Source organism: Paramisgurnus dabryanus, chromosome 12 (genome assembly GCF_030506205.2).
Source record: "Paramisgurnus dabryanus chromosome 12, PD_genome_1.1, whole genome shotgun sequence".
Taxonomy (NCBI): Eukaryota; Metazoa; Chordata; class Actinopteri; order Cypriniformes; family Cobitidae; genus Paramisgurnus; species Paramisgurnus dabryanus.
Genome location: NC_133348.1, coordinates 17,339,847 through 17,353,107, shown reverse-complemented (window position 1 = coordinate 17,353,107; position 13,261 = coordinate 17,339,847). Strand labels below are relative to the sequence as shown.

General features: G+C 38.5%; 1 protein-coding gene across 1 annotated transcript; it reads left to right on the top strand.

Moving 5' to 3' along the window:
* The first annotated feature begins 4,814 nt into the window (after positions 1 to 4,814).
* dll4 (delta-like 4 (Drosophila)) lies at positions 4,815 to 12,891 on the top strand. The gene is made up of 11 exons (XM_065256923.2): positions 4,815 to 5,266; positions 5,413 to 5,673; positions 5,991 to 6,048; positions 6,620 to 6,883; positions 8,414 to 8,474; positions 8,832 to 8,962; positions 9,168 to 9,337; positions 9,588 to 9,807; positions 10,154 to 10,874; positions 11,391 to 11,499; positions 11,890 to 12,891. The coding sequence occupies exons 1-11, from the start codon at positions 5,213 to 5,215 to the stop codon at positions 11,893 to 11,895; spliced, it is 2,055 nt and encodes a 684-aa protein (XP_065112995.1). The 5' UTR covers positions 4,815 to 5,212; the 3' UTR covers positions 11,896 to 12,891.
* Positions 12,892 to 13,261: the final 370 nt, after the last annotated feature.

Sequence of the window (13,261 nt, the reverse complement as noted above, 5' to 3'; positions counted from 1 at the left end):
GGTGAACTCTATCTGATATATATCAGTATGATTAATTAAGGTTGTTTATAATAGTAACACAGCTCTTTGTACTCATGTTTATTTCCAATTTTTATCAGTGTTTATTTTATTTACATACTACAAAGAAATAATGTATGAAACTGTACGCGAGCTACTGTGCAGACAACGGTATGAAAAAAAATATGAAGTTAAATTCAGTCTTGATCATTTAAAAATGTATTTTATTTAATAGTTAAACTTTTTATTATTAAAGTTTGTGTTAGGTGTAAAACCTCATGTACAGCAATAAATTAGCATATTAGATGCGTTAACCTGTCTCACGTACACATTGCAATATTTTACAATGATTTAACAGCGCTGTCCTAGTTTAATTGGTGCTTTGCTAAAACAAATAGAGTCCAGAACTGTAACAGCACTGAAACAGGTGGCTTATATTGCTGATATAAAGCATCTAGCAATGGACTGGATATTGATTGGCCGAGACAGATTGTGGCTCAGAGATCAAATGTAGCATTGCGGAGTGTGAAACCGCCATGTTTTTAATAGGGGTGTAATCCAAGTGGACCAGGGCCATCTGCCTCCACTTCCAATGCTGGCAATAAAAAAAGTGTTGATAAGTCACTCCGACTGAGGAATAGGGTTTATTTAATTTCATAAGTTTTGCCTTTGCAGCAGTAATGATTTTCGCTTATATATTTGGCAGTAGGAAGCAGATTTAATACATGAACAAGCAAAATGTTATATATATATATATATCAAGTATTTTGTTCTTATCTAAAATGCTTTGTTGGTAGGAAATATTAGCTTTTTTCTGCTTTATTCTGACATTTGGCTTAATATTGGTGATTACTCTGAAAATATAAAAAGGGTGTGACCTTAACTAGATACTTTATTCATGTTGAAGGTTTAGAAATGTCCTCAGAAGTAATTATTGTTAAACAAATGACTCAAACCATCACATGTTTACATCAAGTATCCTTTTAAACTATTTACACCAACCACACATGCACGTGGGTTGCTGCATAATTCTTTATTCACAATGCAAATTTGTGTATTTGGTTCCATTCAAGCTGTTTATCCATTTGTTGGAAAGGATCACCACAACAGTAACAACACATAGATCTCCAGACAGATCTCACTGAATATGAGTTCTCTCTATACAGCCAAAACAAGAAGACATATATTGTACACCAGACAACTGAGGGAAGCGGTGTAGACACTAAAGAGAAAAATGGTCTCTGATCCCCTCTTTAGCTCACCACAGGGGCGATCTGTAAAGACTGTAGAAAGTCCTCTCAGGACATTTGTTCGTTTAAATGCAAAGTTAAACTTGAGTGGGGGATCTATAATGAAATGAATTGGGTTTTTATCAAATTGCCAATTAAAGTAATACATTGTGGTCTACGGCGCAACTGAGTAGGTTTTAATATTTACTTGGTTTTCTTCAGAATCATTTACATTTTGAGGCTTTTTTATCTATTGAACACAATCTTTGCATTTCTTTATTAGCCTGTTTTGCGGCAACCACTAAAATAGCTTATCATTTAAAGTTTGATTGATGTTTTATCTCTCTTCCACCAAAGGTGCTTTTCCTTATTTAGCCCCATGCAGGATCATCAGCAGCATCAATGGATGAAACACATCTATAAATGCTTTATTGCTGCTTGCACAAAGACATTTATTTGTCTCCTTTATTTGAGACATATGGCACCAGCAGTGTTAAGACGGGCAATATTATCCACTATGGCAGCTATCAAACTAAAAAGCAGCTTTCTACACAACCTCCTGGATGCAAACAATAAGATACCATCAGCTATAAACACGGTTTAATGATTTGACTAACAAGCTGATTTATAACACGCTTCAAGATGCTGAAGCTTTTCAGCGTTTTGAACTCATGCTCTTCGCCATCCACTGAAACTCAGAATAAGCCAAAACAAACAAGTGTTTGACATGCTTATTGTGTTAAAAATGGTGCTTTAAGTAATTAATTCAGTAAATCTACAAAACAAGTATAGATGCAAAAGGTATCTCTCAGGATCCCTCTCTCTATACATGCACACACAAACCACTTTTTCTTTCAGTTTGTTGTTTAATTTGTTCTAGCCATCATCAGCATGGCAGGTGTGTAAATATCACTCACAAAACCTATTCAATACAATGTATTATATTCGGAGCGAAGTTGGCAAATATGCTGCCTCAGTGTATATTCAAAAGAAGACTGAAATGGTTTGAGAAAAAGAGATTTGAAACAGATATTCATGAATAAACAAACACTGTTTTCACCAAAAACAGTCTGTGTCAATTAAAAAGCGTTTTTTTTTTTTTTTTTTTTTTGAAAAACAAAGAACACTGAAATTTGGACATTGCTGCATTATTTATGAAAATCAAACATTTATATTTCATGTAACGTTAAATTTAGTTTGTCATATTGTTATGATATTATTATCAACTGTGCAAGTATGTAAAAGTTAGAAGATCGGTGTGTATAGAACCTAACAGCTGCCATTCTCAGATATGACGTTATCAATTGCTCTTTTGACCTAAAACAAAAACAGGCTAATATAAGCAGCATTGAGGATATAAGTTACTCTAAACTCACGGTGGGAGGGGGTCATTTCCGCACCCCTTCCTTCTTAACTTAATATGTTTCACAGTAATTTACCATAAGAGTATTGATCAAAGCCTCTTGCACGCGCGTGATAGAAGTTAAGTAATTTTTTAAAGAGTAAAAGCGACTTTTTGGAGCGATTTATTTGTCATGAATAAGTAAATCGTTCAAATTAAACTATAGTGATTGTATGATCAGAGCAAGCCGTATTGTGAAATGTATTTTTTTATTGACTTGTTGAGCTCAAATACAAACTCTCAAGCTTCCCTCAGCTTAAGACATCAAAGTGATCAATAAAATTTGACTGGTATAATGTAAAATATATAGCAATAATTATGGCTAATTTATATACACATTTTGCAATTATGCATGCACAGAATAATGATTTATGAGCCCCGACCTGGCTCTTTTCGGTTCAAAACAAAATTTGCCAAGATAGCCAGGGAAACTATAATGCCTTGTGAAAGAGCTCAAATGTCACCTCTAACCACAAAGCAATTAAACCCTCTTTCATGCACTTTCGCCACCTGTGCATGTATCAGGCGTTGCCCTGTTGGCTCGTTCAGGGAACACTGGCAAATAAAACACGCGGGTTGCGGTAATTGTTTACAATTCTACATTATTGTAATGCAATTAATGCGCTGTTGGGATCCGCTGATTCCCTCTCTATTTACACCAACGATGCCAGCTATATCCAAAATGAACAGGTTCGTGTAGCCATCAAAGCAACAAGACCAGGGGATAGCACGAGTTCAATCCAGCACCAGATGGTAAATAGAAAATCCTCAAGCGATGACAGTCTAATGGCACAACCAATCAAAAATCAAATTGCCTGTGGACACTGGCAAAATTTTGAAACCATATTGTCACTAGAAAGGGTAATAAAATGCTTTATTTTTTAACTTTTTAATTAGAATTGGCACTTTTTGTTATAATAAGACTGTACAATGCTATTGGTAAATTTACAGTTTTGTAGTGTTTTATTAAAGAGCACACATGTAAAAGACTCGGACCTTGCAATTAAATTATAGCCTAGTTATTTAATTATAAATCTAATTATTAGGCATAAATACGCTTAAATAAAACAATCAAAGCTGATTTTTATTTATATTTCTTTCTTTCAAATATTATTTTTGTTTCACATATATTGACATTATTAGTCAAAACATTTCCAGATAAAAAATATACAAAAATACTGTATTCCAGGGTGAAAAAAATCATGTCAAAGTAAAGCCTATACTAATTAAATATATATTTAATAAAATAAACTGAATTTACTGAAAGTGATTGTCCAAATTCTGTAACAACATTATATTTTTGAAGATGAGTTTACTGGCTGTTATCGGTAAAAATAAACCCCTCATTATCATACAGCTGATTTGTTATCTCTTCCCATCGCAGCCAGAGGCCAGTATGAGAAAACATGAAAGCCCCCAAAAACGGGCTTCTAACGAGGGGCACGCGACTCAACAATAATGGCACGCTGTATTTGGTTGAAAGGACAGAGCGGGCAGCACATGTACCAAATTAAATGAGGAAATATTAGCCATTATCATTGGTTACAGCTTATTTGTGCGATTTCTGGGCTTTGCAGAATCAGCTTTTTGTAATTTAAATAAAAGAAAGAGAGAAGGAAAGAAAGAAAACATTAAAATGTGAGACGAAAATATATTAAATTATTTACAAATAATACAACTGCGTTTTTAATTAACTATTTAATATTTAAACATTTTATTATACTGCTTTCATGGTACACCTTGAATCGTTGTAAGGAAGTGCTTTCATGCTTTCCACGTATGAAATACGAAGAGCCATTAATGCAGAAGTTTAGGTAAGCTATATGACCTTACGCTGACCGTGCACGCTTTAAATGATGTAATATCATTGCCCGCGCAATTGACTGGAACGGGTGACAAGCGAGATGTAATGGGCTATACTTTTGTACGACGTTATCTCCAATTAACATATTTTATACTGTATACAAAGCTCAGTATTTGATGGTTGCCTGCTTTAAATAGCCTGCGTCAACAGATGCTGGGCTTGTTAATAATCAGCCTCGCTCAATTGGTCATCATCACCGTAGCGGTGGGTATTAAATGTGGATATTATTGTTGTCGAGAGAGGGGGCTGAGTATATAAAGTGGGCGGCGTTTCGTGACAGACAGTTTATATAATGAGCAGCGCGGACACAAAGCCCGTATAAATACAGCGGGACGCAAGAAACAAGTCTTCATTCACGAATTGCAAAAGAGTGCTCAAGGATACCCAACAGCACAATGATGACGCGCAAAGTTTAAAACCAAAACAAGACATTAGCACTGACACTTAAATACACCGATGCGCTCACTGTGGAATACTAAATATGCTGTGTGGATATTTGGAGACGAGTAGGAATAAGACTGGAAGCTGATTTTGCAGTTTAACCTTCACCTTTTGGATAACCTGGAAATTTGACGAGCTCCTGCACATTGAAGTGGCGTGCAGCGTGGATATACCTTTTTACTTTTCAGCGTTTGTTTTATTGCATCCTCATACATTGGATTAGGCTCTTTCGGGGAATATAATTGTGGGTGACGCGGCTGCCCAGGAGAAGCGAAAAGCATGGCAGCTTGGCTTACCTTTCTCATCGCATTTTTCACGACCGTTTTTACGCAGGTAAACTTCCATAGTCGGTCCTGTGGAAAGTCATCAGGTCCCCGTTTTAACTGTTACACAAGTATCAGGCTCACGTCAGGGGCACTTTCATAGGTAAGCCAGTATTTGCAGTGCAATGTTGTAATGCATGTAATTTTTCCCTTTAGATATTTGGATCTGGTGTTTTTGAACTCGACCTTCACGAATTCAAAAATTTCAATGGGTTGCTTGCAAATGGCAACCTGTGCAAGCCTGACTGTAGGACTTTCTTCCGAGTTTGCCTAAAAAACTACCAGGTGGTCGTGTCTCCAGGTGAATGTATCTTTGGAAGTGCCAAAACGCCAGTGCTGGGGACAAACTCATTCAGTATAACGGGAGGTGGATCTTTTAGCACACCAATTCGACTGCCGTTCAACTTTGGGTGGCCGGTAAGATAAACTTTTTTTAGTAATTAGATCTGAAACAAAATGTTGATGTTTTCTATTAATTGCACCATTCGAATTGCAACCATTTGAAACGGATTGCGGAGCTATTGTCACTTTGTGTGTAGACAGACACATTTGAACTTCACATTGTTAAACTGGTAAACATGGCACAGCTATGCAGCGCTTTGGTCACTGTTATAACTTAATTTCTGTCTGAAAACTGCATGCTGTGGTTATTTGAATGTATACATGCATTAAACTTATGTTGTTTTGCACAGTAGTGATAAAAGATGTAAATCTAAATTTCTTTTCCCCTTTAGGGATCATTTTCATTGATTATTGAGGCATGGTACTCACCTTACGCGGATCCACCTGTAGGTAAGCGGTTTGATTTATCCGCTAGAGGGCGACAAAACGATTGAAAATATGCAGAATTTCAATCGTCTTTATAGTAGAGCTGTTAAATGTATTTTCTGAATCGTTAGTTTTTGAATGAAAAACTTGCACACTACCAGCTCATGAAAACTTTCATTTAAAACTTGTACATTGGCAATGCGTTTTCCTACTGCTTCAAACACCTTTGCATTCTCAGGCTCGAACACAATTGAACTTCCTTTAGTTTATTTTTGGCGTGGGAAAGCGCAGTATGCTTTGGTGAGAATACACAACTCTTGCCAAAACCATCCGACTGCATTTTCCTGTATTTTACACCTTTGTTTGTCCCTCCCTTTAGAATGGGATAATACCATGGGAATATTTTGCTTGACTCAAAGGAAGAGAAACATTAAACTTTCATTTGAATTTTAAGTAAAAATTACATATTTACACATTTGACATTTAATAATGTAGGAATTATTATGTCTACCTGTTTCGCATTGTTAACAAAAATGTTTTTATTCTGCCTTTTATGATTGCTTAGTCATAATGTTTGGCTCCTCTTTCTTTGCAGACACAAACAACTCCGACTTGCAGATAAGCTTTTTTGCCATCCAGAGAAGGTTGGATGTAGGCACTGAATGGTCTCGGGATGTTCAAAGCGGGAAGCAGACAGAGCTAAGGTATTCTTACCGGTTCATCTGCAATGAAAATTACTACGGCGACAGTTGTTCCAAAAAATGCACACCCAGGGACGACCGTTTCGGCCACTACACCTGCAACCCAGACGGGCAGTTATCCTGTCTCCCCGGCTGGAAGGGGGAGTACTGCGAAGAACGTAAGCAATCAGAGATCACCATTCACTGGACTCTAGCTTTAAGGAGTGAAGCTTATTTTAAATTATTTTTTCCTCGTCCCTTAAATGAAAAGCGCTTGGAGATTGTTGGAAATGCGGATTTATGCGATGTAGGCCTACTGTAAACAGCAAACTTTCTGTTAAGGTCGCCTTAGTGTCTGTAAAGACCCGTTCACACCAAGAACGATTAAAAAAAAATTGTAACGACAACTAACTGATCTTATATTAATGTCCACACCAACCCAAACACTTTACACTTTAGCATTTGGTATCTAACTATGGTAAAAAAAATCCGTGAAACTGTAATATTTTGAACCTTTCCATAGAAAATATTTAAGTATACTACAGTATTTACTTTATAATCAAAAATAATAATATTTCTTGTGAGAACGGGTGATATTCCAAGCTCACGCAGTGCATGGGGTCTTAAATGCGCGAGGCCTTTACCTCAAGTTTAAATAGATTTCGATTGGCTAACAATGTTTTATGATCGCTCTGAAAGTGATCCCAAACATATCGTTCCTCTGTATTTTTATCGTCATAAATATGTTGTGAGTTGTAACGCTAGTTCTTGTCCTTGGTGTGAACGCGCTTCGATTCTCTGGTCTTTCAAACAGCATCCAACCGTCGGTTAGTGACTAAAAATTTCTCCCTGATAAATTTTGTTCTGGATATGGATGTATGAAAAGCGAATGGATGTTTGACATTACCTTTTCATTCGCATGTTGTTTGTGCCACTTTCAGACTTTTCTTTCGTTTAACCGTTGTAGTTTTCGGAGAATTCACGCCGTTGATCAGGGCACTGACAGTTTGTGTATACTCAAAGCGCGCGTGCTTGGTAATTTAATCCTGCACGAGCGTCACGGCAAGCACGCGCCGGGTTAATCGCGCCATTATTATCCGCCACGCGCCACGAAATTGTAGTCCCCATTGTTGCGCTCCAGCGGAGCAGCTGCAAATATGGTTCGCACAGGGTACACACAAACAATAGGGGCAGCTGTCCGTTATTGGGATAGAGCATCTGCTGCGGTATAACCAGCAGTTCAATGGGTACCCGCTCAAAATCAATGTCATATACACACGCACAAGCAACAGTACATAAACCACCGGCTTCCCGTCCGACAGGTTCTGTACAAATGCATGCGGTTAAAGAGCGTTATTTGGATAAGGGCCACGCGCTTTGTTGAAAATGGACATACAGTACCTATGTACTCAAGTTTATAGGACTAGCTGACAAGTTATCGTCGTTGCAAAGCAAAGCCCATAATGGATGCTTGTGTTGTAAAGCTTGTAAAATGAACTCATTTGTCTGAAATAGATACCTGTTCCTATCCGGTCCAGCTTCTTTTTGTTAGCTATAATAAAGCTGTAAAGTCTGTAAACCCTTAGATGTCCTTTTTAAGGCTTAGTACTGATCAACCATATTTAAGCTTTAGTCAAATTTAATAGACAACAAAATGCAAAACTAAATCCACAAACTTTCCTAATGTGAGTTTTCTCTTTCTCATGCAGCGATCTGCCTTGAAGGGTGCAGTGAGGCGAATGGCAACTGCTCCAAGCCTGGAGAATGTGTGTAAGTACATGGGATGGGAAAGAAGGGTTTAAAGTGTGGCATAGTAAAAATCTTTTATTACCAAACTCAGTGCCAGGTTCTCATTTAGCTCAGATCATATAAGATGTTCTTCTTAATTTATCCATTGGATATATGCATGTGTAATGCACACTTATTTAAATTTGCTTTGTTGTATTTTTTGACACAAAAGATGAACACAAATCCTTATGCAGCTTTTGTTATTAAATAAAAATCTGACATTTTATTAAAATAATTAAAAAAGCAGGGTTAACAAAAATCTTTGCTATGCATTATATATAACAAATAATTATATATACATGTTTTCTGATATAGTATTGGCATGTTTATCTATTGCAGTTGTAGAGAAGGTTGGCAGGGTAAACTTTGCACTGAGTGCAGAAAATACCCAGCCTGCAAACATGGCACTTGCCAGCAGCCATGGCAGTGCAATTGTAAAGAGGGCTGGGGTGGACTCTTCTGTGACCAAGGTAAGACTAAACATTAAACCATTAAAATGTTTTAAAAGAAGACTAACACAGCAGACTAGATGTATCACTCTTTATTGACTAATGATATGGTTTAAAAGCAATTTGTTAGTCACATGTTTAAACATTACATAAATTATACTTTAATCCTCCTTGCTAATATGTTTTTAACACCCAGTGTTCTTTTGATACCATTTCTTTGTGACAGATTTAAACTTTTGCACTCACCACAAACCATGTGTGAATGGAGCCACATGTATGAACACTGGTCAAGGCAGTTACACCTGCACCTGTCGGCCAGGTTACACCGGGGTCAACTGTGAACTGGTGGTGCGAGAATGTGACAGCAGTCCATGCAAGAACGGAGGTCTTTGCACAGTGAGTCGTGCTTTTACACATTTATTTACACTCTCTTAAAATGATCATCAAGCAGTACAATTAAGCCTGTATAAACCTAAGGTTTATTCAATGACCATGTTGTAACCTTATTAACGGTCCAATTATACATTTTTTTTACATTCGCCTTAACATTTAGCATCATTTAAAATGTTTACAAATAGCATTGTACTAATCTCTTTAAAGATTAGTAAAATATATCTCTTTAAAGCATCTTATTTTCTCACTCTAGGATCTTGATAAAGGTTACAGGTGCACATGTCTGCCTGGTTTCGAGGGGACTTACTGTGAACACAGTCTACTTACATGCGCAGACTCGCCATGCTTTCACGGTGGCAGGTGCCATGAGAAGGACAACGGGCGCAGCTATGCATGTGACTGTCCCAGAGGCTACACTGGTCTAAACTGCGAGAGAAAAGTGGACAAGTGCACGACTCTGCCGTGTGCCAATGGTAAGTAACACGCAAATTGCAATAATGTAGCACTGATATCTGTTTTCTTAACTATCAGAAAAAATTGTCTTAAAAGGTCCCTAGCTGTCACTGGGGTGGTATGCTTTCAGAAAGTACATCTTTGCACCTACAGAGTTCATATCAGTACCTCAGAGGTACATATTGGTACCAAATGTATACACATCTGTACCTAAATGGTACATATTAAGACCTTTCCAAAGGGCACTGCACCAGTGACAGCATTTTCTGACTGTATGTGTGAATGTAGATTTTGGGCTCCAGAGTTTGTTTGTGTGTGCATATGTATGTATAATTAGTCACGGACTTCCATTTCACCCATCTGCAGAAGGCTTGTGTGTGGTCCTGGGCGGCGCTCGCATGTGCAGCTGTCGAGCAGGCTTTACGGGCCAGCGCTGCGAGATCAACATCAACGACTGCGCGACCAACCCCTGCGCCAACGGTGGAACGTGCTACGACCGCATCAACGACTACGTCTGCTCCTGCGCCCCAGGTTACGAAGGGCGCAATTGCGACCGCCCATCCAACGCCTGCTCGTCCAGACCCTGCCTCAACGGGGGCTCCTGCGTCGGCATCCCAGGAAATCCACCGGCGTGCTTCTGCGCCAGCGGCTTCACCGGAGCCCACTGTGAATACTACGCTGTCACGGCTCCCGTGACTAAAGAAGAAACGCAGGATCGCTTCCAGTGGTTCGCGGTTTCTCTGGCCGTGGGTTTGGTGGCCATCTTGGTTCTCCTCTGCATGGTGGTCATTGCCCTGCGCCACATTCACAGGCAAGCGTCTGGAGAAAGGACTCGTGGCGAGGCAATGAACAACATGTCGGAATCGCAAAAAGACAACTTGATCCCCACCTCCCAGCTGAAGAACACTAATAAGCAGGTCAGCCTTGAGGTGGACTGTGCACCTGAGAAATCGAATTACATACACAAGAACTGTCACTTGGACTACAATTCGTCAAAGGAGTTAAAGGACATTGTGTCTCAAGAGGACAAAAGTCATAAATACGAAAAGTGTTTAGAAGAGAAAATACCATTGAGTAGAATGTACAGGTAAGAAGATTTCACTTATCGCATCATTGTGTGATTGATAGAGGTGTTTGGATGGATTGAATTTGTTTTATTATGCTGAGGTCATGTTCCATTAGCGCGGCTCCATTAGGGCCCCAGTATTTTAACCTTTGCACTTAGCACTCACTTGATGGCAATAATATGAATATCAATACTAGCCAAGAGAAATTACACCCCAAATATCTGCAACCGCACACACTCAAACACCCATAACAAAATTTTACACCCTGACCCAAAGGCATTGACAGCAAGAAGCCTTTCTACACTATTAAAAGATTTTTATTGATCCACACGGGCGCACAACAAATGCTTTTTTTTCCAAAAAGGGATTTTCTTACATCAGCCTCTGTAAACATGGCAAAAGCAAACCAAACGCAATAAAAAAACACTTCTTATTCTCTCTATAAATGCTTTCACCCCCATCTCTGTGTTACCAATAAATAGCTGCCCCATGTGCTTTTACTTTGTGTTAACATGAAGCTTGATTTGTGTGTGCAGGGAAAAGCCAGAGTGTAGGATATCAACGATATGTTCCCCAAGGGACTCCATGTACCAGTCTGTGTTTGTAATAGCAGAGGAGAGGAGTGAATGTGTCATAGCAACTGAGGTAAGGAGGATCATTTCATTTCTTAATATGTCTGCATGTTTCAACCAGGGATATGCTGGCCGTAGTCATTGTTTATCATTCTGTCAATGTCTGCTAATGAAGCCTACTGAACAGGGGCCCGCTTAATGGGGAAAGAGTGATAAATGTGGCGCCTTGACCATGAGGGCCATTGCCAAAGTAGTCCTTAAATGGACTAATTAACATTGTTTTGTACACTAGCCGGAGAATAATACGGCATGAACCAAAAGTTGATATGATGTAATGTTGTATGTCATCCAATTATAGTACATTTACAGCATTTGGCTGACTTACAGTGCATTTCTGTGATCAAGATGTGTGCTTTTATTTCCAAAGCATTCTCTTAATCGTATGTTTTTGCTCTTTCTACAGGTATAAATTATAGGCAGATGCATATCCGGGGAGGGGACAAAAACACAATCAAGCAAAATCTTTTCTGGATTGTTTACAAAACTACTTAAAAACTGGAGATTTATTTTGATGTTGCTACACTGCTGCACTGAGAAACTTGAGAGACTGAGCTCTGCTCACTGAATGCAATAGTTTAGTTTTTCGTTAAACAAGTGTTTGTGTACAAACGTGTACAGTCCTGGATGATTTCTGAACTCTTCTGCTACGGTATGTTTTCCCCCGTGGGCTGAAAGAAAAAGGGACGACTTTTGAATCGCAAGGATAAAGTATATAAAAGATAACAAAAGATCCCTATTGCACGGTAATCATGGACGCGGTGTCCGCCAATTAATCAGTGGAAGGTGCCAGGGACTTCCAAACGTTCGACCAGCATTGCCAGCTATGCAAGAATAAGGAGGGCAGCACAAATCATCAAAAGTTACCAATACAAATCATGAGAAGAAGCATTATGAATGTCTTAAAGAAACTGTTAACATCAATCATTTAAAAAAGGACTTTGCTCTCTTCTCTGCAATAAGATTGTAAGCAGCTAAAAAAATCACAAAAAAGCCTTAAAAGAATTAAGCAGAGTGCTACGTTTGTCCCCAGGGTCTTCTTGGATTGTTTTTGGGACAAAGGAAATAGAAAATTTGATCAACGTGGAAAGCAAAACAACCCACAGAACTGTGCCAGCACCATCCGAGAGGAAGTTAAATTGTGACTTCTTATATGCAACGTGGCCCGTGAGTGCAAGATGAGGAAAGGACAAAAACGGACAAACAAAGCAACTGCTCACCACTGACTGCCTATAATTAGTTTTGAGAATACAGAACCAATAATGTAATTTTTTAAAAAGTGATTATTTCCAGAGTTAATTTAATAATGAAACACTGCTCTTTATATGTTTTATACTATTATTTTGTATATAATGCATATTTATAAGAAACCAAACATCTGAAGAATAAAAAAGTTAATTCCTTGAAATTATTGTTTTTATATTTACAGTACACACTTGCATTTTACTGGAGATGGTTTATTTCAATCGCATACCTTTTTCCCTCTTATAAAGGGTACCTAATACAAGATATAGATGTGAAATGTCTCTAACCTAGCTATTGCTAGAACCATCTCAATCCTCACCAAAAAAAATAAAACCTCACCAACCCCTCCTTCCTCTTCCCCAGCTGTAAATTGGCTTGAAATTTAAATCCGTTGCCTCGGATACAGGCCCCTTGAGCTGGAAATTCTGAAACAAAGACAGGCGAAGAGCGCAAACGACAGAGGAGCGGCCCCTCCTCAGAAAACTGAAACAGATGCCCCAGGGTGCAACCTTGCCCTGCCATAAAAACAGCGG

Coding starts and splice junctions, on each gene's coding strand:
- dll4 (XM_065256923.2), top strand. CDS start 5,213: ATGGCAGCTTGGCTTACCTTTCTCATCGCATTTTTCACGACCGTTTTT. Junction 6,884..8,413: donor GGGGGAGTACTGCGAAGAAC/GTAAGCAATCAG, acceptor TTTCTCATGCAG/CGATCTGCCTTGAAGGGTGC. Junction 8,475..8,831: donor TCCAAGCCTGGAGAATGTGT/GTAAGTACATGG, acceptor TATCTATTGCAG/TTGTAGAGAAGGTTGGCAGG.